Source organism: Pteronotus mesoamericanus, unplaced genomic scaffold (assembly GCF_021234165.1).
Source record: "Pteronotus mesoamericanus isolate MK-2021 breed Mesoamerican mustached bat unplaced genomic scaffold, CSHL_Meso_final scaffold_371, whole genome shotgun sequence".
Taxonomy (NCBI): Eukaryota; Metazoa; Chordata; class Mammalia; order Chiroptera; family Mormoopidae; genus Pteronotus; species Pteronotus mesoamericanus.
Window position 1 is genome coordinate 979,118 of NW_026555314.1, and position 25,079 is coordinate 1,004,196.

Consider the following 25,079-nt stretch of genomic DNA (forward strand, 5'->3'; position numbering starts at 1 on the left):
CCCGGCCCCACGGTGGACCTGGTGGGGCCAGCTCCCCACCTGGACTGTTGCGTACCTGACCCAGCGCCTCCCCACTGCGCCCCAGCTTACAGGAGTGGCAATCAGAAACACAGTTTTGGGTTGGGACCCAAAACCAAACAAACCATCTAAGACCAGAGTGGCTGGAGTGGTATGCTGGCACCGTGCCGTCCCGCCAGGCCATACCTTCCCGGACATGAGACAGGGACTGGGAAAAATGCCCAGGCCTGGAATGGGCCCACGGGAGAAAGGCTGCACCGTGGCCACCAGCCAGGCCATTAGTCAGCAGCGGCATGCTCACTCCCAGGCCCCCCAGGCCCTGCCTCCACTGTCCCCTCCGCGCCCGGCTGCATCCAGGTCGCTTCAAAGTCGGGTCCTTATGCTGCTCTCCTTTCCTTCTCAGGCCCAGAACCTCCCACCACACCGGCACCGCCCTCCTGGCCTCCACTCCCCCACTGTGCCCCTCAGGTTCCTTCTGCCAAGAACACTCCCCCGGCTTCCCCGTCAGGGGACGTGCCCCCTACCCCTGCAGGCAGGTCAACAGCTCCTGAAACTGGGACAAAGGCAGGCAGTGGCTTCCAGGGGCTCTGGGACAGAGCCCGTCCTGGCTGCCTGAGCCTGGAGACGCTCCCTCGGTGGCAGGCACGGTGACAGACTGTCTCCGCACACAGTGAGCCCACCCCCTAACACGACCACAGGCTCCAGTTGGCCCCTCCTGCTGCCCTGCCGGCCCTGGAGCAGGGAGCGGCCGGACTGCTGTGTCACTGCGGCAGGACGAGGCCCCTGAAGCCCCACACACTCCGGGGAGCAGGCAGCTGGCCTGGGCCCTCCAGAGGCGGCAGTGCCCCGGCTGCCCCTCTTCACACAGCTGCTCCCTAAGAGCCTGGCTGGGTGGCTGGAGGCTGCTCAGGTGGAATGCGGGGGGCGGGGGGGCAGGCAGGGACCCACAGGGCAGGGCTATGGTGAGGTGCGACCTGGCAGACCTGGAGCTGGGTGGCTGCCCTCGGCGGGCGAGGCATCAGGCCAACTCCCTGCCGCCCCAGAGTACTGTCCCCCTTTCCCAGGCCCTTCCTCTTTACTGGGTGGCCAGGAGAAGGGACACGCAGGGCAGGGGTGTCCAGCAGAAACGCCAGCACGTGGGGTGGTGCTCCTCAGGCCAAGCAGCCCCGTCCCCTCCCCACAGCAACTGCGAGGATGTCTACAGGAGGACCCGAGGGGTCGGGGGGCCTGCGGGGGCATCAGCCTGCCGGGAAGGCTGTCTGGGGCTCCCAAGTGCCCTGGCCGCAGGCTCTCTGTGGGAAGCTAGTGGCCAGGTTGGGATCCTGAGCATGGGGGGCACCCCTCTCTGCTCCCCTGGGCAGTTGCTCAACGTGCCTGGCCCTAGCAGACACTCTCCTTGGCTTCCTGACTGGTATGAGGCCCCTCATACTCCAGCCCCTCAACCCCACTGGGTGGGCGGTACCCTGCCCAAGTCCTCACCGCGGCGGGTCCTGCTGCCCGCCCCACCCCGCCCCGCCGATCCTTCCTCCCTGTTCTCCTCCCCCCACCGCTGGAGGCCTGACCCCCTCAGTGAGAGGGAGCCTCCCTCACCCATGGGCCAGGCGTTCTAGCAGCAGGACTGCCAGCGGGAACCCAGGTCCTGCCCTGGGGTGGACAAACACCCAACAAATAAGCAGATAAGCAAATGCAGAGCTGGGGGACAGCGACAGGCAGCACCACGGGAAACATGTGACCAGGAGCCTCCTCAGATGCCCATGGCCGGCCATGCGCTCCCCCAGGGAGAATATCTGCCGCGCGGGGCCCAGGACCCGGGGAGCATGGTCTGAATGGGTGCTCGATGTCTTTCCTAGTAACCAGGGAAGCCTGCGAGCACCCTTGCTGGTCTCAGGCTGTGGCAGGAGGTACGCCAGGAGTGGACCCCGCCAGCCGCCTTCCCTCCGGCTGGGGGTCGAGGGCCATGTGAAGGGCACCCCTGTCAGGGGAGAGCCTGCCCACCCTGGGGACAGCGTCCTGGGATAATTTGTCCTTAAGCCTGTGCTCCTGAGTGGCTCACAACCTCCTGTGTTGCCATCCCCAGCTTCGGCTCTAGGCCTGCACACCCCCAGTCTCTGGCCACCCACACAGGGCAGGCCCCACCCTCCCTGTCCACCTGAACCTGCACCTGGTTCTGGGCTACACACTGGTTACCAGGAGTGGTAGGGTGAGGCCACAATGCCAGGTCAACCCACCACATCTGGTGAACCAGAACCCTGCCTGGTGCCTTCCCTGTTCTGGAGGCTGTGGGAGGAGGGGTCTGGGCAGACATGCCTGTCCCAGCCTCGACCCGACACCAGCTCAGAAAGCTGAGAACCACTGGGGACACCCACCCCAACACGGCCAGCGCAACAGCACCACCGGCGGCAGCCCTGTAAGACAGGGAGGTTACTCCATGAGGCAGGTGGACAGGCAGGTGCCCGGAGAGCCAGGCGGGGGTGGGAGGGGCAGGCCGGGCACCTGGTCCTGCTGGGGCCACTCCTCTCCCACGCCCAATGTCGTGCCAGAGCTCCATCCCAGCAAAAGGCCATTTAATTTAGTGTTAGGGGAGGAAAATGAAAGAGAACTCTCCAGGCTGAAGGCTATGTATCAGGAAGCACACACTCTCCCACAGATCCAACAGAGGAAAAAAGGTGTGGACTCTAGTTCCTGGCCTGCTTGGAGGTGGGAGCAGGTACGCAGGGTGGGCGGGCAGGCCCCAGGCAGGCCCTGGCGGCCACTGGTATTCACACCGTGAGGAGCCCTCCCTCCTTGTGCTCGCTGTGTGCGCCAACACCGGGGATGTTCGTCATTTCTGAGATTAGGTTACAAGGGACACAGACGCACTTCCGTCTGGCTCTCTCTATGCCTCTGTCTCTCTCAGGTCCCAGGCCCTGGGGGAAGCCAGTAGCCATGACTCAGGGACACCTAGCCCACGGAGTCGCTCACGGTGGAGGACTGAGGCCTGCCCACAACCTGAGCGAACTCAGGTGAGCAGCTGAAGCTTGATGCTCCCAAATTCCCAATCATCAGAGACTATAAATAAGGTCATAGGAGCCAAAGTCAGGCAGAGGGCAAGGCAGCCTGAGGTGCAGACAACGGCGGGACAGGGAGGAGCAGGGTCCCTGCGGGAGTGGGCGACTCCCCTAGGAGGTGGGCTCCTATCGTCACTGTCCTTCGAGACCACCCCCGCCACCGCCACACCGCGGCCTTGTGTGCTGTCTGCCAAGCACCGTCCTGAACCCCCGAGTGCTAGCGCTGCACCTCCACCTTACAGGCACACCGTGCTGGGAACTGAGAGAGAATGAGACAAAGAGCGAGGGACAGGGACAGCCAAGGTCACCTCGTGGTGGAACCACCACTTACGGCTCTTCAACGCCTCCTTGTCCTGCAGCCTTCGGAGGTTCCCCTCAGAACGAATGGCTGCCGAAGCTGACCCAAGGGGAGCGATTCTCCGTCCCATGGGGCCGTGGCCCACACAACTGTAGCTGGGCAGAGGGCGCTTACACTTCCACGGTCCTCAGAGCAAACTGGGGCTGGCACTGGGTGAAAACATCAGGGCCTGATGCTTGAGATGCAGGAAAGAGCTGGGAGAGGAAGGACTGCCACCCTCTGCCTCCATTTAGGCAGAACGCCTCGGGGTGCAGCGCTCCCAGGTCATGGTGGCTGGAGCTTTTAAGTCTGGCACCTGTCAGGCACTCTTGCCATGCGTGGCTGTCCCATCCTTCAGGAAATGACACAGCCAAGCTCGCAGAGCTGAAAGCAGCAGTCCCAGCTGTGGCCCTCACATGGGACTGCGACTGGGGGGACAGGCAAACCTTCATGGGTGACCTGGGTGCGCAGGAAGGCCCTCGGCAAGTGTGCGGGCTGGGTCTGCGCCGCAGGAGGGCAGGGTCTGAAATGGGGAGTCTGGGCCGTGCCCCGCCTACTGCCCTCTGGACTTCGAGGCACCTTGCCCCCTCCTCAAAAAGCCTCAGGCCCCTCTGCCCCTCCCTGCTCTGCTGGCTGCCCCAGCCTGCAGCTGCCCTTCCCAATGGCATCCTGGGTTAATAGAAGGAACAAGGGCTCCCTCTCTCCTCCCAAGGGAGCCGCCTCACCCTGTCCCTTTTCCTTTGCCCCCATCCCCCACTAAACAGGCCTGTGAGGTCATGTGTGTGCTCAGGGTCAGGACCTCCTCTCCCTCCTGAGTCTGACTCTGAGTCTGACTATTTTATCTCTATTTATCCAAAGGCTCTGTGAGAGAAGAAAACAAAGTCTAGGCCAACCAGTGACATCAGTGCGCCTTCCCTCCCTCTGTGCCCCCTCCCCTCACAGGTGGGGAGACTGAGGCTCCAGAGGGTTAAAAGTGGGGGTGCTGCGCGGGCCCACCAGGGACCGGCAGGGCCGGCCCACCGCCCGGCCCACCTCACCCGCAGCTCAGGGATCAGCAGGCTGGAGGCTGCCTGCTCCCCTCCCCGACCCTCCACTTTTCAGGCAAGGAGCAGGACTTACCTGGACCCAGCGAGGCGGTGCTGGGGGTGGCCTCAGGCCTGTGTGGCTGGGGGGCCCCGGGGTCCTTGGATGGGTCTGGGGCGGAGGCTGACACCGTGGGAGCGCAGGTGACGACAGCTGTGGCGGCAGCCGGCGCAGGACGGGGCTTGGCGTGGGTGTCACCGGGCCGCTGGAGAGTCTCCGCTGCTGGCGCAGGGTCAGGGGCGGTGGGGGCCGGGGCCGCGGCCGCAGGGAAGAAGTTTTCCCGACTATCCTTGGGGTGCTTTGGGGTGGTGGGTGTGTCCCCTGCGGCCTGTGAGGACAAAAGGGAGGTGAGAAAGGCGGGCTAGGCAGCCCTGAGCCCATGCTGTGCCATGGGACACGGGTCTGCGCCCAGCACTGCCAACACTGCCTCACCCGCAGCACCGTGCTCCGGACCCCCGATGCCAGCGAGGCTCACAGGCAGCCCTTCAGGACACTGCGGGGGACCCAGAATCCCTCTCTGGGAGGATGTCCAGGCCATGGCGGGGGACTCAGGAGAGAGGCCGCAGGCTGGCCGGGACCCCCAGTAGGCTTCACCCTCCCATTCTGGTGCTGGCCTGGGAGGAGCACGCTGGCTGTGACCTGGGGCATGGGGCTACAGTGCCCGACGGGACCGCAGTAATGAACGCCAGTCCTAGAGGGCAACTTCCCAAAAGTCACTGATGGGAGGGTGGAGGGAGCTGCAGTGACAGAGCAAGAGTCAGCTCCTGGGCTCAGAACTGCAGTCCCAAAGCCACGGCATCCAACGCTGCCCCCAGCCCGGCCACGCAGGCCCCCCCGCCTGCAGCCTGGCCTTGGCAGCCCCAGCGGCTCCCCGCTACGGTTTTCTATCCCGTTGCAGCCTCCCTGTCTTCGTCCATATCGTTTCTTCCCTGTGCCACCAGGCCCTTTCTACTCTGCACTGAATCAAGCCCACCCTGCCAGTCGGGTGTGACAGCGTAGCTCCCTAGGCCGAGGACATGCTGCATGGTGGGGCACGGTGCCTGGACAGCCTCTCCGGGCAGAGCAGAGGGGCTGGGTGCCAGCATGTGAGCAGACCCCAGCCCTCAGACCTCAGCCCCGGGCCTACCGTACTCATTTGGGAGAGTCTTATGCCTACTGGGGGTGCCTTGGCCAGGCTGGCACCCCTGAGGACCCTGCTTCTTCTGCCATTTGTTCTGCCTGAGATGCCCCTCTCATGCTGCATGCGGCGTGGTCGCCCTGGGACTCTGCAAGGGCGGGGGTGGGAGTCTGGGACGGACCAGGCCTCTGGAGGAGGGTGGGCAGGGCAGACCTGTCTCTCTTGTGTACACAGACCAGGGGGAAGGCGAGCACTGTGTCCCTGTCCTCGAAGAGTGGGCCTCAGCCAAAGTAATGGCAATGAGCATACTCCAGGGGTGCCCCAGGCTGCCATGGCCACCCCCTCCCCAGCACTAGACACAGGTGGGCCCAGGATGGCTGTGACCGTCCCACTCGCCTTCTCTGAGGTCCCTTCCTGGGCTCCTTTGACAGGCCAGGCCCCACCTGGGTGCTGGTCCTCTTTGGGCCTCAAGTGCCTCAGACTCAACACAAATCCAGCGGGACCCCTCTGGCTACCGTGGTGATACCAGGGTGGTATGGACTAGTGGCAGGCAGGGCACGTCTCTCCAGGGAGTCTGGCCCCAGGCTGGCAGGTCGGCCCACCTGTGTGGCCCACAGCCTGCATGGTCAAGGCGGAGCCCCTGGGTTTCCTCAGACCTGCAAGGGTGGTGGCCCGATGCACCACCCGCAGAGGGGAAGCCCGGGCTGCAGCGGATGCCCGCTGCCCTGAGCTCCTGCCTCAGGACAGCCTTGTGACACGCTTCTCCAGGGCAGACGCTAAGGGAGAGCCCTGATGTGCTAGGGGTGGGAGGGTAGGGCCCACTCACTTGTGGGGCAGGGGCAGGGGCTGTTGGGCCCCTGGGGACACTAGGCTGTACCTATTCAAATGGCAAGTACCTGCCCTCTGACCCAGTGACCCTGGCTCGGGGGTCATTTCTACAGAAACACCCACGTGTAGTGCAGAAAGATGCCCCTCAGCAATGCTGAACAACGGAGCTGCGGTGCCCCCTTTCTCTGCTGGCCAGACCCTGCCCAAAGGGCCTTCCCTTGAGCAGGGCCTCTCCAAGGGAGGCCCCTCTCCTTCAGTCTCAGCCTAACCACTCCTCAAAAACAGCCCTCGTCTCTGAGTCCCAAATCCAGCGGGTCCCGGCCCTGCTGCCTGGCATGCTCTCCTCCCTGGACACCACTGGGTTCTGTCCCGATTCTCCCTGTGCCGGCAGCCCGGCCTCGGAGCTCGGCCTGGCCTATGCTCTCTGCTGTCCCCACCTCATGGCTTCAGGGACGCCTACAACCAGGGCTCCAGCCGGGACCGTCCCTCTGGGGAAAGCCCTCAACCTTTCTCTGCCTACTCAGATTCGGCCTTGGGAGAGTCTCAGACTCAACACAAATCCAGTCTTGACCTTGGCTGGCGACTCCCAAGAGAAGATCCGTCTGCCAGAGCCCAGGAGGGCCTCACCTCTCCTCCACATCACCAAGTCTTGCAGCCCTGGGTCTGCCAAGACCCCACGCACCGTGCGATGTTGCCCACCCAGGCCAGCGGTCAGGGCTCCCTATGGGCCTGAGGTTCTGCGGCCTCTTGCTCGTCTCCTCCCAGCCCCACTGACGGACACAAGAACAGCACCAGCCCGAGTCTCACACGCTCCTTGGCCCGCAGCCTGGGGCCTTGGCATGGGCGGGCCCTGCACAACAAGGCTGGCACATGCTGAGTCGGGCTTACCTGTCTCTGGGCGGCAGCCCCAAGATGGACCTGACAGAACTTCACAGCCTGCTCCAGCGCGGCCTCCTCGTCCACCTGAGCAAGGAAACACCTGAAGTCAGAAGGCCCGGCCCAGATCCTGTGAAGAACCCTCCCACTGCTGACGCCCCCACTGGCCTCAGACGCCCCTGGGAAGCCTGGGCAGGTGCACATCCATCTCCCAGGTCCACCCCCCACAACCCAAGCTCTGGCCCCTCTGGTCATCCCAAGTTCATTTCTGCAACCATGTTATTTCACCCTCAGGAGCTGAAGCTGACAGGATGCAGGGCCTTTTGGGATCCAAGGTCTGAAGGGTGCGTGGGTCTGATCTGACTTGGAGCCCGAGCCAAGGCACAGGGGGGTGGGAACAAGGCTGGGGAGGCGTGGGGGCCATCTTGGAGACGCGGGCGGGTGTGAGGGAGACAGCCTGGAGTGTCGGGAGCGGCCAGGCCAGGCCGGCGGTGTGGGGAGAAGGCCTGCCCTCAGCAGGAAGCGCAGGGAGTTTCTCCCCCAAATTAATCAGCAACAAAAACAAAAGTTAATATTGGATGCTGGTGAGTGGTGATAAAACAGGCACTCTCAAAAGTGGCACTACCGTCAACAGCTTGAGAAGAAACTGCACATGAGGATGGTCACCCCATTTAAGCCAGTCATTACAGTTCTGGGGGTTCTTCCTGTGAAATCGTTTTAAGCAGAGAAAAAGCTGTGTGTCTTAATGCATTAAAAAAAAAAAGGCAGGCAAAATCAGAGGGGCGACAGAACGTCCTCACACACTCGGGGCGCTGCTGCAAAGTGGCCGTTCCCCAGAGCCCATCACTGCAGTGCGCTCGGGGGTCCTGTCTCCCTGTCCTCGAGTGGACAAGGTTTCTGCAAAGCAGCTTCATTTCCTTTGAAATGCAGCACAGGCTTTTTAAAGCTTGGGGGTTTTTTGGTATATTTAACCCATTTTCATTGAGACACAGTGACAAAATTGTAACGTATTTGAAGTGTACAATACGATGCCCTGACGTGCTGTTTTTCTGACCCCAAACCTAGTGCGTGTACCCTGTAGGAAACCTCAAGTGCAGGAAAGTGAACAGCAGGGGCGGGGGGAATGACACCTACCGCCCACCCCAAAGGGCAGGCCCTGAAACATCGGGTAGACTGGCTGCGGCCCTCCAGGAGAACAGGCCCCAGACCCGCCTCCCGGCCACCCACCTGCTTGATGAGCATGTAGGTCTCAGACATGATCCTCTCGATGCGGCCCAGGTCATAGGCCATGCCCTTCTGGCCCTGCTGCCACACTCGGTAGGCGTCCAGCAGGAGCGTCTTGCCAGACTCCGTGTCCTCCAGGAGTTTCCTCTTGCGGGTGGGCCGTGGAGGTGGCTCCTCAGGGTGGCCACCTGCCCTCGCAGTGGTAGCGGTGGGGGCTGTGGTGGTGGCAGTGGCGGGGGCTGGCTGGGCCGGTGTGAGCGGGCTGGGCTGCTGCCGGGCGCTGATGCTCAGCTCCTCCAGGGACAGCTCGGCGGGCCGGCTCTCAGGGGCCCGATCCCGAGGGGAGCGGCCTGGCGGCAGGGGCAGTGCCCGCTCTGAGTCTGAGCGGCGGGTGGCAGCCTCACCTGTGTCCATGGGCTCAGTGGGGCCCACACGGGGGCCCTCCTTGTCCTTCCGCTCCCCACCCTGGTCTGCATTGTCTCCTGCGTCCATGGCCACAGGCCGGTGGTTGACAGGACACTCTTTGCCGGCTGGCTCGGTCCCCGGCCCCGAGCCATCAGCCAGAGGGGGCTTCTTGGGGTGGGGGAGGCCTTCTTGGCCATCTTCGGGACTGGCCTTGTGGGAGACATCGGTGGTCATCCTGACTCCAGGGAGGCCACAGGCCTTGGGCCCTGGGTGTTCTGACCCCTTCGAAGAAACCAAAGGTAAAAGACTGTCTTCGGTGTCTCCACAACAAAACACCCTGGGCACCATATGTGCCCACCCAAGGCTACTCTGGCTCTGTCCTCTACTTGTGGGCCAGGGCTGGGCCCGGAGACCTGACTGAGGAAGGCACTCCCTGCACTGGACCTCCAGCCTTGAGAGGGGCCAGTGGGCCTCTGGAGGTGGCACTGCTGCAGGAGAACAGACCTAGCCACACAGCGTCAGCTTTCCTCTCACTGGGAGCCTCAGGGCAGCCCTGGGCATCTGATGGGGAGGTGACCTGCCTGGCTGGCAGCAGAGCCAAGCCCTCCTGTTCTGGGCTCTCACGTGCCCCAGTGCACAGAGGCTGGGGTAATGCTGTTAGGAGACGCTGCCGCGGGGCCGTATACTACAGGCCAGCCCATCCTACTGGGCAGGTGATGCTGCAGGTGGACTGTTCTGGCTCAGGTCCCAATGGCCCCACCTGCTCAGCCAGTGACCTAACCTCCTGGGCCTCTGGGTGCTCAGCTGTGAAATGGGGCGAGGACCATGCATTGTCTCAGAGGGTGAGAAGGGACTGTGTGTCAGGGCGCTCTCAGAGGCCTTGCTCAGCCTGTGGGAAGCTGGCCATGCAAGGGGAGGGCCAGCTTTGTCATCTGCTTTGTCATTACAGCTGCTATTACCCAAGCTCAGGGCTGGGACAGGGAGCCATGGGTGGGAGCAGACTGGGGAACGTCACTATTATTCTCACTGACCACAAGTCCACATTTGCCTACCCTACCATGTTGGCACCTTATTAAGTGCCTGTGCATTCAGTGCTGCAGTTGACCTTCCCCATCTGGGGAGGCAGGAAAGGACACTAGTGTGTGAAGGATAGGACGGGGCTGCCACCAGGAGAGGGGAGGGCTGCAGGCAGCATACCTCAGCGAGCTCGCTCAGCGTGTCCTCCAGCACCTTCACAGTGAGGATGAAGGCCCGCTGCGCCAGGACCTGGCGGTCAGCATCTCGCAGATACTTCCTGCAGGCACATGGGGGTAGCCAGAGAGGCGGCAGGGCGTCAGAGCCACACAGCACTGCTAGATGGTGGCCCGAGCTCTTCCTGAGCCGATTACACCTGCTAGTCGCTCATGGTGCCCCTCTGTCCATCTGCTCCGGGTCTGCTCCCCAGAAGCCTACCCTGGGGGCAGGGTAGGCAGAGCCAGGCTCAGTGAGAGCCGGAGCCTCTGACTTCTCTCCCACAAGCCTGTCCAGGGCACCCCAGGTTCCAGCAAAGGCCCCTCCCCAGCTCCGGGCACAGGGCAGGTGAATGAGATAGTGGGGGGAGGCCTCGCTGGCAGTGCGAGGATGCGCAGCCGGGCCAGACCAGTCTCTGAGCTGTGTCTGTCCTGGGATCCCCACATCCTCTGCAAGTGGCAGCTGTGGCAGATGTCCATTGGCTCTCTCTGTCCCACCCTTTCTGACAAAGGGATCCCTGGTTACGTCAGAGACCCAGGCCCTCCTGTTGCCTGGCATGTTGTCACTGGCCTTCACTTGGGGTGCCCCAGCTATCACTTGGACACTTGTTTCCCTGTGACCTGAGAGCATCCCTGAGAGCCCCAGGTTGGCGGAAGAAGAAGGAAAGGAGTGACTGGCTTGTTCAGAGTCTCAGTGGGGAAATCAGACCCAGTGGGGAGAGCCTGTGTTCCAGGGCAGGGGTGGTGCTGTGCAGGCTCTAGACTCTGGAACAGAGAAGCCCTGACTCACGTAAAGACACCTTGGGTAGATGGGGCCAAGGGGCTCCAGCCAGTGTGTGCTGCACTCACTTGCCCTGGTCCGGGGTCCGCTGCAGCATGGAGGACACCTTCAGCAGCGTGCTGTGGTCCCGGAGCTGGGCCAGCACCTTGAGCAGCAGCACGATCGAGCGGTTCATGTGCCAGGCGAAGCTGCCTGGCCGGTCGATCTCGTCCACGGGGATTCGCCAGATGCCCTGCAGGATGGATGGGAGGGTGTCTGAGAAGGGCTGCCGCCACTGGAGCTGCCATGGTGCCAGAGAGGGCTCTGCCCACCAAGGGCTCCTCCGACCCTTCGCGCTGTCCCAAGGGGGATGGAAGTGTGGCCACCCCCACTTCGCTTCCCCCTCCCAAATGGCACAACAAAAGGATAGACGTGCTGCCATGCACCTGCTCTCTTTTGAATGACAGCACAGCATACATTCACTTGACCTGTCCCCTATGGGAAACATGCAAATCGCAGCTGATCAGATGCAACAACTAGGAGGAGCTCAATGCCTACTCATCTGCACAGATGCAGATTCAGCAATGAGCCCAATTCCGGGAGGTAAACTAAGGGTCAAAAGTTGGCTGCTGTCTGTCTTCCACATGCACTCCCTCCAGCAGTGTCTAGAGACTCAAGGTTTGGGCAGAAAATGACCTGTGGCTTCTAGGATGCCTGGTTTTCACCAACTTGCCTTTGTCCATAGTTCACTTTGGCCAGGACCCCCTCCACCACTTCTTGCCCATCAAACCCACTGTCTGAAAGTTGAGCTGGGGCAGGGCTGGTGCTGAAGAGCCCCACCCTCCCTCTGCCAAGCCTAGCCCACTGCTGCACTGAGTACTCTGCACGCTGCCAACCCCAAGGGTCTGGCTCCCAGCAACGCCCTCATACCCAGCGTGGCCTCTGACACCAACTCAGGTCCAGTCATGGTGTGCTGAAGGAAAGGATGATGCAGGGGCTCAATGACAAGTGAAGAGCAGCTCACGCCTTCTGAGCAGCCCTAAGGCTCCAGTGCGCGGGCATTCGGAGTCATGTCTCTGAGGCAGAACCTTGGGGCCTGGAGGGAGCTGGCAGGCTCCCTGATAGGTCCCAGTAGCCAACACCCTAGACAAATTCCTACCCAGAATGAACCAGGACTGTGAGCAACACAGCCTCCCTCTGCATGGGGCCCATGGTGAGGTTTCCAGGTGGTGCCCCTCCCAGGGCCCTGCTCCCTGAATGCTCAATGACAGTTTCTGGCACCCACCCTCTCCAGCAGGCCAGGGAGGGAAGCCAGGGCACCTCTAGACCTGGGCCATTCAAGCAAGAGAGGATCTGAAACCCTGATCTCTGAGTATCCATAGATTCCACAGCAAGTCAGCAGCTCATACTGAATATGTAGTGCTCACCCACGCAGTCTGGGGGCAAGGGTGCTATGTGGATAGGGCAGCCACCTTCCCTCCTTGGCAGTGGTAGAGAAGGTACCAGCGGGCCCCCAAACCCTATCTGGACAAAGCCAGGGGGCTAAGGCCACCCTTGTCCAGGGCATTAACACCAACACTGCATCTTCCTACCCAGCAGATGTGGTTTCTGCAGCAGCTCAGGAAAAGGTGCCAGTTGAGAGAATGATGGAGCCTCGAACAGCTGTCCCCACCAAGGTGGCCCTGGCATCTCACCCTCAGGTGTGACGGCAGTGGCCGAGGAGGTGCCAGCAGTAAGGGCCTGGGCCTGCGGAGGCCGTACAGACATCACCGTGGTCCTCACCACAGCTTCGCACAGTGACACGGGGGACAGAGGACAGAGCTCAGAGAAAGTCCTTCAGGGTCACACAGAACAAGCAGCAGCCCCAGGGTTGGCCCCTCACCACCCAAGGATAAGGAGAAAGAGCCCAGAGGGAAGCCTCCACCGTGGGCCCCTTGGCTCCTCTCCGCACCCAACAGGAAGGGCTGGAAACACTGCCCAGCCTCGTGCCGGGACCCCACAGGCATGTACTGGGGCTGGCTCAGCACCACAGCCCAGCTGCTCCGGGTCTCACTTCTCCTTGGGCACAGAGGGGCGCGCTCTCAGCCACGAGATCCAGATGGCTGTGGAATTCACGGAACCCCCGCTCCCCCAACACTTCCCCACAGAGACTCTCAAGACTCAAAGGCTAGGTAACGGCCACTTCTGGTGTGCCTGGATCCAGGGTCAGAGGGCCTCTCCCAGCTGCCCTTGGGAGCAGCTGGGGTGCCAGATGCCCTGCACTCCTCAGGAGAGCCATCAGGAAGAGTGAATAAAGGTTCACGTTTACATCCCTGATCGTGTTTGGGAATAGCTGTTTGAGGAGAAGGGTGTTGACGTCTCTGGGCCCACCCCTGGGAGGTGGCCCTGTTCCTCCTATGTCACCCCTGCTGGCCACACCGGTGGAGCCAGGGCACAGGCATGGGGAGGGAGGGAGGCTCAAGACAGGGCTGCCAAGGGCTCAGGGTCAGCCTGGCTGAGAAGTGGGCAGAGGGAGGGCTCGTGGGGGCCTCAGATATGGTGCCAATGCTATGGGGGGCTCCAGGTACTTGGGATGCCAGGGCCCAATGTCTGTTCTCCATACCTGCAAGGTCTGCACATCTGGGGAGCGTACCACCCCTGGCGGTGACCAGTTTCATCTTTGGCTAATTGCTAAAGGCTCCTTCTTTGCAACGTGTTGGACCCTAAGGCTCGCCCCATGCCCCTGCCCCTCCCTGGCACCCCAGCTTACGCCTTATACCCCTAACATCCCTGCTGCAGCCCAGGCCTCATCATGCCTCTTCTACTCTTGACCCCCAAACCCATCTGCCCGGCCTGGGCCATGGCAAGCTTGGAAAAAGATAACATGGCTGCATCCCTCCCTGCTTACAATCACAGCAGATGGCTCCCTTCACCTACCTCAGCACAAGTCTGGGCCGTGCTGGCTTTCACGCCTCTCTTGCCTCAACTTGAGACACTCACCGCCCCCTCACACAGCCATGAATCTCATGCTTCTTGCCTTTCCAGGTGCCCTCTAGCTCCCCTGCCCGGCCAGCTCTCCTGTGTCCTCCCAGGCCCAGCTGTGACATCACCTCCTCTCTGAAGCCCTTCTGGCTTGCTGCACTCCTCAGACTCTGCCAGGACCACTCAAAGCCAGCCCCTCAGAGAGGCAGTGGATGGGTCTGTGGCTGGGAATGTGTCCTAGATAGATCTTCAGCTCTGGGCTGCTTAGGGCCCTGACTCAAACCTGGCAGAGTAGTCCAAGTGGCCAACTTGAAAAAGGCTCAGGGAAGGGTAGCTCCCCCATCTCCCTGCTGGCGCCTCACCCTAGGATTTCCAAGGGAGGTGGGAGACAATCCTGCTCACAGCGAAAGGAATGTTATGTTCTTCAGAACTCTGGGTGCACGCAACCCTACACTGGGGGCAGGGGGAGCAGGTGGCAGCACCCCACCTTGCTGAAAAGGCAGTAACAGCAAGTCACCAACACTACAGTAGCAAGCAGCACACTCGCTAGGGCTGGCAGAACCTCAGCCACGCAGGGGCAGTGCAGGCCAGGCTCCCGGTCAGGCGAGGGCTGGCTCTCCTTTCCCCCCTGCAAAAGGGGGCCGAGAAAGCACTGCCAGAGGTAAAACACATTTGGCCCTCTGCAGGGTGGGCCAGGTGGGCACAGTGGCCTTAACAGATGGTAGGGGGCAGGGTAGGGCCCCTGTACAGAGGGATCCCAAACACCTGCTCTTGCTCCCAAGCTCTGAAATGGAAGACACAGCGTTCACCTGTTTTGTTTTGTTTTTCCCGTGGCAGGGGCGGTAGGTGGTGGTGTGCCAAAACGAGCCGATGCGCATGCTGCAAACACTCCCCGGAGCGCCCGCCGGGCTGCCTCCTGCAGCAGGCTAACCCGGGACTGTGCGGGGCATCCTGCCGCTGCTGGCCTCTCCAGGTATCAGATGGAGGCAGGGGCTGCCATCTGGTCTCTAAGTGCAGCGATGCCTCATTCCCGACGTTTTCTGGACGCACGCCGAGGTGGGTCTGCCTGCCATCCGCTCCCCACCACACCATGGCTTGCCTGCCTGTCTCGCCTTCTGGGACTGCCCTCCTGCCCCCGCCCCACTTCCTGCGCCCCCTTCCCGATTCCCAGAATGCTGCCCACCGAGGCATCTGGTGGCATCAGAGTTACACAATCATGCACATTTAGTTGGCTGAACCTGCTCATTGTGTAGGTGGGAACCCGAGTCCCAGTGAGGGACAGCCTGCCCTCTGCCACAATGCTGGACTCCAGCTGAGCTCAGACTGCCTGTGGCTTCCCTCCTCACACCTGGGGCGGGTGGGCCTGGCTGAGCAGCCTCTCCACCGGCCAGGCCCATTTGCAGCCATCACTCTAGAGCCAGACACAGGGTCCCTACGCCCAGGAGCCGGACTCCTGAGGGGCTTTCAGCTAACCGCCAAAGAGGGCCAGGGCTAGAACGTACCCCGTGAGGTCAGGGCTAGTTTACATCACACGCTGCAGGGCACGGTTTTGGCCCCTTCACAGAAGGGCTCCCTATCGACCCATTTCCTTCCGTGCACGCAGGCATACCATAACACCACCTATCTCCAAAAGGACCGAAGACAGAACATATCAGGCGATGCAATGTGTCCACAGAAAATCAGAAAAGAACCACAGACAACAAAAGCCCCGAGGAAGTTCCTGCAGCCACGAGGCTAGCCTCCAGGGACAGCTGGCCTGAGGGCGTGGAGCCACCAGGCAGGGTCACAAGCTGGCGGGATGGCAAGCAAGCCTTGCGCCCACGCAGACAGTGCTGGGCTTCTGTGTTTACAGCCAGGGCCAGGATACCAGCACCCCAGAGATGGCTGGGCCACATCCCATTTCTCTACTCCCCCTGCCCATGTTATCCCCTTGGGGAAAAATGGCTTCCCACTCTGTGCCTGTGAATGGCTAGGAAGCCCCCAAGGGAACCAGGGGGCTCCAGGGAGGATGGAGGCACCACGAGGTGGCAGACAGCCACACATGGGAGCCAGGGGACCTCAAAGGAGGGGTATGGGATGGGGATCACCCTAGAGGGAAGTAGTACTGATGCCAGGCAAGGCCTGGGGGCTATGACTCAGGCCTTCCCCAGAGCCCTCGCCTGGCTGCCTCTTCCAAGACCCTTCTCCCAGTGTGGCAGGCACACAATTCAATTCCTGGCTGGGAAGGTGGTGCCTGCTTGGAGAGCTGTGAGTGGCTGGGGGCAGACAGCGGCAGCCTCAGGGCACTTAGAAGCACTAGGACTGTGCTCAAAGCTCTACCTCTGTGCCAGGCATCTCAATGGGAACATCTCAGCCGGTCCCCAACCCATCAGAATGGTTTCAGGATTCTGGTTGGCAGAGGAGGCCACCAAGGCAGACTATAACCACCTGAATAATTCATGGGGCCCCAGTCTCTGATAAAAGTTATCCAGCCCTCCCTACAGCCTTGGGTCTCAGACATCCTCCCGCTGCTCTTGAGGAAACAGAGCTTCAGAAACTGAGCCCCACAGTGGGGCCCGGTCGCCTCAGTTGGGGACCCTTGGAGACTTTCAAGGGAAGCTGAGAGCTGGAGTGGTGGAGGGGGTGGGTGTTGCTGGGCCAGCCTGCCTTCTAGCCCACAAATACACCGTCTATTCACAAACGGGGATGGAAAACAGGAGAGGACCAGTGCCTGGGAAGCACGGCCATGGGCTTGGCCTCTGGTCACCACAGTCTTGGCAGGTGGCACCCCAGGGAGGTGAGGACAGCAGATGTCCTGGGCACAGAGCGCTACTCCTGGAGGGCAGGCCAAGGCCTTGCTCAGGTCACAGCCCACACTCTCCAGAGCCCTGTGGTCTGAGGGGAGCTTCCTCCTGGAGAGACAGAGGCTCCCTTCTCCCCCAGTTCCTGATCAGCTGGCCAGTGCGCACCTCCCTGGCTGCCTCGGTGTGGGCCAGAAGACCCGGACCATTCATACTTCCAGACCCCCGGTGCCCTGCACACCAGTGGGGCTCCGGGCACAGTCTCTTACTAGGTGCAGGTCCAACTCAAAGCCTGGCAGCCTGAGGCCACAGACCCAGGCACAGTTCTGGGCCTCACAGTAGAGACAGCTCTCCACTGGGCTAGCGCTCAGGCCATTTTCGACAGCACATCCCAAGGTTGCCCTGAGGCCGCTAGCCCCACATGGCCCCCTCTTGGACCCCAGCTTTCAGTCACAGCTCCTTCTCCACTCCAAGGGCACAGGCAGAGGCCTTCTGGTAGGCTGGAAATGCCTGCGCAGGAAAGAAGGCAGGCGAGAGGCACGGCCCAGTAAGGCTCTCCACTCTGTCGAGGCCACGCTCAGACCCAGGGCGTGAGCCCATTAAAGAGTGGACGAGCCTCAAACCATGGGGGCTAGGAGAGCACTCAGGCTTGTCCCATGCCCCCTGGCATGGACAGTCCGAATGTGTAATCAACCCACATCTCATTTTCCAGAGAGAAAAAATGAGTTCAGATGACCTGCTTAAAGGGCTTGTGACCCTGGGGTGGGACCAGGACACTCTGGTGGGGCCAGAGTTGCCCTCCTTGGGTCTCCCCTGCGCCCTCCCTGAATGCTAATGAAGAGAAAGTCAGCAAGGCGATCTATGATTTACGGATGCAGAAACGAAGACACGGAGAGCTGAATGGTGATACCAAATCACTTCCGCGTGGAGCCACTGTCTTTGAAGACCTGAGGATGCCCCCTTGCAGGGGCAGACGGGGCTGAAACACCAGCCCTTGGGGAAACGGGAAGCGGCTGGCTTCTGCCAGCAACTGAGTGCTTCAGAGGTTTCAGGATCAACTCCCTTGGGCCCTTGTTGTGGGACTGGCCTCCAGCCTCGGCCTCCAGGACTCAGGAGCTGGGCTTCTCCTGCTGTCCTCTGCTGCCACGCCATGGACTCAGATGTGGCCCCTTTCCCATTCTGCTGAACCTAGGGCCATGTCCAGCTGCAGCACCATATTAGCCTCAGGCAGGAGGATGGAACCACACCCGGGAGCAGCCAGCGAGGCCTTGAAGGAGCCATGCCTGGGTGCCTCATGTTGGAACTAGGAGGGAAAGGCAGTGAGGCACCCACAGCACTCTGGAAAGAGCCAGGGCGCTTGGCTTGACCAAGCAACAGGTAGGCAGCTGGTGGTCTGCCACACGCTGTGGGCCCTCCCTTCTTCAGCTCACTCCAGGCTGTCCAATACCAAAGAGTCTGTGTCTCCTTGGGGACTTCTACCCACAGGCTGGTTCCATGGCTGACCTTGCTCTCGAGGTCAGCAGCCAATCCCAAGGGCCTGAACTCTGGAGTGCCCTACTATGGTCCCCTGGACTCTGAACTGCCTAGGGATAGGCGGGTGGGCAGGAGGGGCTTCACCTCCAGCCCCCTGAACAAAGCCTGGCCTCCTGGTGTGCTCCCAACCTGAGATAAGATGAAGTCTCAGGGAGCTCCTGCAGCTCCTCCAGGGAAGAGCAAAACCTGCTTACGTGAGTTGTCAGGCCAGGCAGAGAGGAAGGCAGGCCCAGTGGGCCTCCCTCCAGGAGAGGAGAGTGCTAGGTCAGCCACAACCCCTGGCCTCCAGGTCTGCTCGACCTCGGTGCAACCCTAGGCAGCTCTCAGCGAGTCCCCCAAAGTGACATCTGGGCCAAAATATAAGTAGGCTCTGGGGAGTTTACGCCCAGGTGAGTCCCTTTGGATGTTGGGAGGCCTAACCGAGGAGCGGTGTGGAGCGGCCCCTACGTTCCTCGGGGCAGGTCAGCCTCACCTCTCCAGCCTGGCAACTGCACAGAAAGCCAAGTGTACCCCAGGGGCCTAGGGTCACATGGATGGGTCAGACACAACCCCCCATGGGGGGCCCTACTAGTGGGACAGAGGGGCACACGTGGTTTCCATCCAGGTTGAGGGCATGAAGAGGCAGTTATAAGGGGTAATGGGCCAAGATAGCAAAGAATTTGAGGAGGCGTAATCGGGGAGCCAGAGAGAAGCCAGGAAGCAGCAGGTGCTGGGAGAGGAGGAGGGGAGCCTCCCCCACGTGAAGAGAACATGGGCAGCTCAATAGGGTTGACCTCGTCACTGGGTGTCCTGAGCAGAAGGAACAAAGGAGCATGGAATTTTTGCCTTCATTTTTAACTCAGTAAACACAGCACACATATTTTCTTACATCAAAAACTCCCCACCATTTAAAATGGCCATGGCGCATCAGCCCACAGGTATCCCCTTACTCATCGACTCCCCTACGGGTAGGCACCTGCGTCTTATTAGGAAGAATGCTGGCTGAACAGCTTTCGCCCTCTGCTCAGGAAGGATCCCAGAGGAGGCCAAGAGGGTGGGCAGCTGTACTCCTGCAGGCAGGGCCTGGGCCCTTGTCTCTCTGGGCTCCCCCAGCCCCCAGCCAGGCCCACATCCATAGTATGACAGGTGGGCAAAGCTTCCTGGGGCCTCTCAGCTTCAAAATCCCTGTACACAGAGAACACAGTGCTGGGAGCGCCCAAGGGAGAGCCCGTTCCACCCCAGCAGTGGGATTCCTGTCGCTCCCCTCCTTGGCATTGGGCGCCGTGGTGACTCAGCTCCAAACAGGCGAGGGCGGGAGCCTGCTGGCATCCCATTCCCAGGAGCAGCAGGTGTGGGGCTGTAGGATCAGGATGCTGCTGGCCGAGGGCCAGCTATGTGGGGGTGGCTGGCCCTGGAGAGAGTGAGGGAGCCCCTCAGCAGGGAGGGGTGCTGGGGTAGCATCTCTCCCCCAGAGAAGCCCAAAAACTTTCTGCTGTTTCTAGGACAACCAAGAATAGGATGGAATCTGGGCTGTAGGCCCTGAGGTTAGGAGCAGCCTTGGGGAGAATACCGATGTCTTCCATTGTCTTAGGGAGAAACCTGTAACCCACAAACTCACATGAACCTGCCAAACAGCAAGACCATCTGGAGTGGGGCCGGAAAGGGGTGTGTAGGGCAGCATGTGTGCCCACGAGCCACTGGGGCCAACCGCACTCACAGGGTGCCTGCCCAGCCTTCCCAACACATGATTTCACTTACACCTCGCTGGGAGAGACTTATTCCAGGGCACACTGCCAGCAAGGAGGTGAGCCTACAGCAGAACTCAGCCTACCTGGCTCTTCCCACTCCAACCTGTTTGCCGCCGAGTAAGCTGAACATTACAGAGAGCAGGAAAGCAGGGCAGCCTCTCTCCCACTGTTGGTCCAAATGCCTCCATCTCCAGGAGCGGCCCTGCTCAGGAACCCTCAGGCCTCTGGGGCCAGAACTGAGTTTCCAGGTGTCAGCTCCACCCCCTACCCCTCCTACAGCACTCAGAGCCACCGACCTGTTCCAGGCCTAACGTTGGGGGTGCCACCGGGAGTGGGCTAGGTTGAACACCCCTGGGGGCAGGAAGTCCTGCAGTTTCCACTGCAAACCCCTCGGGGCTGGCCTCTCCCGCCGCAGGGTTGTACAGAGGCCGCCAGGGGCGCCACTGCCCTCCCTGCACAAGCGGTCCAGGCTGGGCTGCCGACGGCAAGGGATTCCCCGCGCCATCCACAGGTAACGAGTCCCCAGCGCAGGCAGGGGCTTGGGAAGCCTGCAATTTGCCTGCAGTCGGCAACCGCCCGTTTCCAGCCTCTTCTGCCAAATGAAACGTTGCACACTGGGTTTCCAGAACTGCTGGGTTATCCCCCCTCCCCCCTCCCGGGGAAAAGCTGAAACGACAAACAACAAACAACTAAGTACACCCTAGGGGAGCCCAGCTGATAACTACTCTGTGGCCCCACCTGGGCGTGCCGCACGCCACCCTGTGCCCGGCCCGCATCCCTCTACCCCCTCCCTCCCACTCTGGCGCGGGGCAAGGTCCTGGCCCGGCTCAGAGCTCCGAGCGATCTGGATGCCCGCAAAGCCGTGGCACCATCTTCTCGCCCCCGCACAGAGCTATTTATAGCTGGGGAAGCACCGCGCAGGGCGCAGCTGCCCACCGATGGGTCCGCTCACCATCCCCGGGAGCGCCCCGCGCAGCTCCTCGTCACGCCGCCAGCCGCGAAGTTGCTAAGGCCCGAGGCCCAGGGAGCAGCTTTCGCTTTCGCGCAGCGCACACCCCGCGCCTGCTCGTGGCCCCGGGCTGGGCTCGCCCCGGGCTCGCTGCGCGGCTTCTCCCCCGGCGACGCGGGTGTGTGTGGCTCCGCCGGTGCCCGCCGTCCGCCCCCGCACGCCGCCACCCGGCCCGCCCTTCCGCCCACCTGACGCTGTGCAGGGCGCCGGCCCGGGGCATGGGGTGCTGCGGCCCACCACGGGCAGACTTCCTCCGCAGCGGCACCCGGGAAACCGCGGCCCGCGGGCTTCCTGCTGCGCCAGGGGGGCCGGGGGCCGGCCGCTCGGGCTGAGCCAGGGAGCTCCGAAAAGCGAGAGCCGGGAGGGCAGAGGGGAGAGGCAGTCGCGGCACAGGCCCCCGCCCCCGGGCAAGCTCCTACCCGCTGGCTCCGCTGTGGCATCTGTGCGGCGGAGCTAGTGCGGGCGCTGGGCCATGGCCGCGGAGGCTCACTCGCGGCGGGCCGGGGCGGGGCGGGTCGAGTAGGACGGGGCACGGGCTCTCTCTCGGCCTGGAAGCGGGCCCAGCAGCACAACTGACTTTTGTCGGCCAATCCTCCGTAGCCCAGCTGCCTGCGCGGCGGTAGTGGTCCGCTCACCCGCCGGGCCGGATAGAGCGGTGTAGGGGTGGCCAGGAGTGCGGAGGGCTGGGCTGGTAGCGGCCAACCGCGCAGGCCGGGGCGTCCTCACCCTGCACGCTGTTAGCTATGTAAATGGCGCCCCCTGGAGTTGTGCCATGAGGACCCCGTGAAGGACAGAGGTGTGGGTGTGGAGGGGGAATGCAGCCACTGCGAGCTGTCCTTGCCTACCGAGTGGGGCAGTGGGAGCTTAAGACTTTTCAAGTAACATCCTCGGGGGTAGGGCAGGATCAGGGATGCCATGGCAGTCCCCTAGTGGGTTTTACAGCTGGAAAGGGCCTCATTTTCCAACTGGGCTGTGAGGCCCAGGGAGGAGAAGGCATTGGGCCAAGGGTGAGAGCGGAGGGGCTGGGCGGAAAGCAGGTGGCCTCAGGATGCCCCTGTCAGACTCCATTCCAAGAACAGGAGCAGCACCCCTCCCTCTCAGCAGGGGACAGCTTTTTAGTAGTGTTGGGAGGACTGCTGTCTTGCACTTTTGCTCTGCTGATGCCGGGAAGCGGGTGCTGTGCCCGTTCCACAGATGAAGAATGGGCTCAGAAGGGAAGAGTCTCACCCTAGAGCATACAGGCCAATCTCCGGGCACCCACAGCTCCAGTGTGGACACAACACTTCCCTCCACAATTTCCTGTGGGTCAGGCTGCTCCGGGACTGCTCAGCAAATGCTGGCTGCTCCTCCCATCCCAGCTCAGGAAATGCCAAGCAAAAGCAGGGGGCTGGCTGGATGGAGAGATGCTGCCCCGAGCCCCCGCCAGGCACCAAGCCCCCACACGAGTTTCTCTCTCACCTCAGCACCACAAGCTCCTTGCTCCCTCCCCCCTCCCACACCCCCAGAGGCTTCAGGTCTACTTGGCCCTTATCCTGGTGACACATGTCTAGGTGACATCTCCCCAAGATGGCTAGTTTCCATCTTACACCCACGCTGGCTCCAGGCCACTGGCATTATGAGGTTCGCCACTCATCCTTGCTAGGTGCCCCCAGTGCCTATCAGCCAAGGTCCAACCTATTCCTTTAGCCAGGTGGTGGTGTTGCACTCTCTGCCCTCCCGACTGGGACACAGAGGTAGTGTCTCAGCACCCCATGCAGGATTACTCCTACTCCCTGCCAGGTATTAGAAGAACCAGGCTGGGCTCCAAGAGGTATGGAGGAGACAAGCATGAGGACAGGCCACCCCAAGTTTGTGTGAGGAAAACAAGGGGCTCCCAACTAAGTGCTCACTATGGGTTGGGTCTCAGGAAAGGAGTTCTAAATCCGCATATCACTCAAGTCACAACAGCTCCTCGCCTACATGTGGGGACCGGTTCAGAATGTTGGGCACTGGTTCAAAGTCACACAGCAGTAAGTCCAATGTGGCCAGGATCCACCCCCAGGCCTGGACAGCTCCAGAACTGGCATTCCTCCTGGCTGTCCCCAGGGCTGGAGCAGACATGTGACACCTATGCCTTGCACAGCTCACGACCTCATTTCATACCTTATCCACTTCCTCTGAGACAGACTCAGACCAAAGGAACCTGCGAACATGTGCTCATCACACCTAGGCCAGGAAAAAATTGTCTGTGTTGACTGCGTGGTTCTAGGAACCAGCTCCTGTACCCAGGAGGCCTCCACATCTGATCCTTGGCAGCCCCCAAGTTGCCACAAGCCCGTAGTACACGAGTCCTCACACCCAGAACTTAGAGGGAGCCGAGCTAGGGTGGGTTGGGAGGGTCCTCGGTCTTGGCTGTCACCACAGGAGGCTGGCCCATGGTCAGTGAGGGGAGCTCAGGGGTTCTGGGCCAGGCCACTGCTGAGCCCAGCCTCTAAGGGGACTTCCCTGGGAGAAGGTCTGCTCCTGCAAGTCTCCAGCCTCCTCGGCCCTGCTCCCAGCACCACGGGGTGACTGGTACCCTGAGCCCGGTGTGTGCCAGCCCCGTCCAGAGCTCCAGGACATGGGCATCTCCATCTCTAGCTGACAGGCCCAGGACAGGGAGGAGAGGGTCACCCTCCCTGACCCCCCGGGCGGGGGGCAGCACTCCTGCGCACACTGGGAGCTCCTGTGGAGTCATGTAAGAATGCAGTGAAAGTGGAGACTTGGTGGGCTTGCACATACCAGAGCCTCAAAAATCCTTTGGGCCTGAAAAGTCCTTGTGCCTCTTCTGGGGCTTGTCAGCACCCCATGCAGGAGAGTCCTATGGGTACTAATTGCCCACAGAGCCCCTGGACATTCAGGACACAGGTCTCTGATGTTGCCTAGAAGAAAGAGCCACTCACCTCAGGGCCACCCCCGAAGGCCTAAGAAGGTAGAGGCTCCTGTAGTGCTCTAAAGCCCTGGGGACCCAGAAGGCCAGACCACTCTGACCACACAGGCCAGCAGGAGCCATGGCCCGGAGTGGCTGGTCTAACCTGTGAACTGGTTGCCTTGGGTCAGTCCTGGGGTTAGGGGTGGCCCTAGCCACAGGTTCCAGCCCGTCTCTGGAGCGTTGCTCTTGCTCACTGGCCTAGTTACAGCCAAGAGCCCAGGGACTCCCTGTGCTTGGGCATGGTCCAGGGAGGGGGCCCGGGCCCTGGGCTCAGACAGGCCTGGCCTCTGAGAACCCCCCTCACCCTCCAGGCAGGATGAGCCCCACACAATCAGGGGGCCCACGGCCTCCAAGGGACATCTGACCTTCAACTTTCCAGAGCATATTTCAACAATCTCTCATAAGAAAAATGTCCCGAGGACAAGGATGTCACCTGGTCACCACAGGGGCTTTCCCTGGCAGACTCCTCTCCCTGCTCCAGCTCCAAAATAGATGAATCACCATAGAGAGGGGAAAGATGGCAGCAAGGGCAACAGGGTGTTGGCCCAGAGAGCCACCCTTGGCCCCAGGGCCTTGCTTGCTGAGCTCTTCTGGATGGGAGAGGGGCTGGGGGCCACAAGGTGGAGGTGGCCAGGGCTGAGCTGGGGAAGGAAACAACCCCTCCTCCTGCCCTCTGCCCACACCCTGGGCCTTCCTCCCACAGCCTTCACCCTGGGCAGCACTTGCTACCTACAGGGCCTTGCTCTCTCTTCTCCTTGCCTTCCTCCTCAGCCCCAAGGGAGAGGGCCAGCCCTGGGAAGTCCTGATCCTTCACATCATCCGCTGTTGTCCACCAGCATCGCCTGGAAGCAGCGGGGAAGCAGACCAGCCAGGGCTTCACCCATCTCCATACTGGGAAGTTGGGCGGCCAGCATTCTTCCTGCAGCCCCTGCCCGGCTACCCTGTTCATTCTCTACGCTGCAGCTACTTCTGAAATGCAAACTGCCTGCTGCTCTGAGGATAAAGGCCCGGCCTCCCTGATGCATACGTGCTCCTAAGGGTGTCTGCAGAGAGGGAGATGTGAGATGGCAATCCGGGAGCCCAGAAATGGTCATCAAAGCCAGAAGGGACCAAAGAAAAGACTGAATGACTAGCCTTGTTTACATGAGTAGCCCTTGGCAGGGACAGGTGGGGCAAGGAGGGTGAGTGGGATCAG

The 25,079-nt window shown here is 61.6% G+C and overlaps 1 protein-coding gene across 1 annotated transcript in view; it reads right to left on the reverse strand.

Moving 5' to 3' along the window:
* The window catches only part of CABIN1 (calcineurin binding protein 1), a 132,552-nt gene that overhangs the window by 2,237 nt on the left and 105,236 nt on the right, over window positions 1-25,079 (reverse strand). Inside the window, exons 30-34 of the mRNA XM_054592826.1 lie at window positions 11,014-11,177; window positions 10,133-10,229; window positions 8,534-9,217; window positions 7,319-7,393; window positions 4,522-4,813 (exon numbers count right to left, since the gene is read on the reverse strand). Of these exons, the coding sequence (XP_054448801.1) occupies window positions 4,522-4,813; window positions 7,319-7,393; window positions 8,534-9,217; window positions 10,133-10,229; window positions 11,014-11,177 (1,312 nt within the window). The remainder of the gene's footprint in view (window positions 1-4,521; window positions 4,814-7,318; window positions 7,394-8,533; window positions 9,218-10,132; window positions 10,230-11,013; window positions 11,178-25,079) is intronic.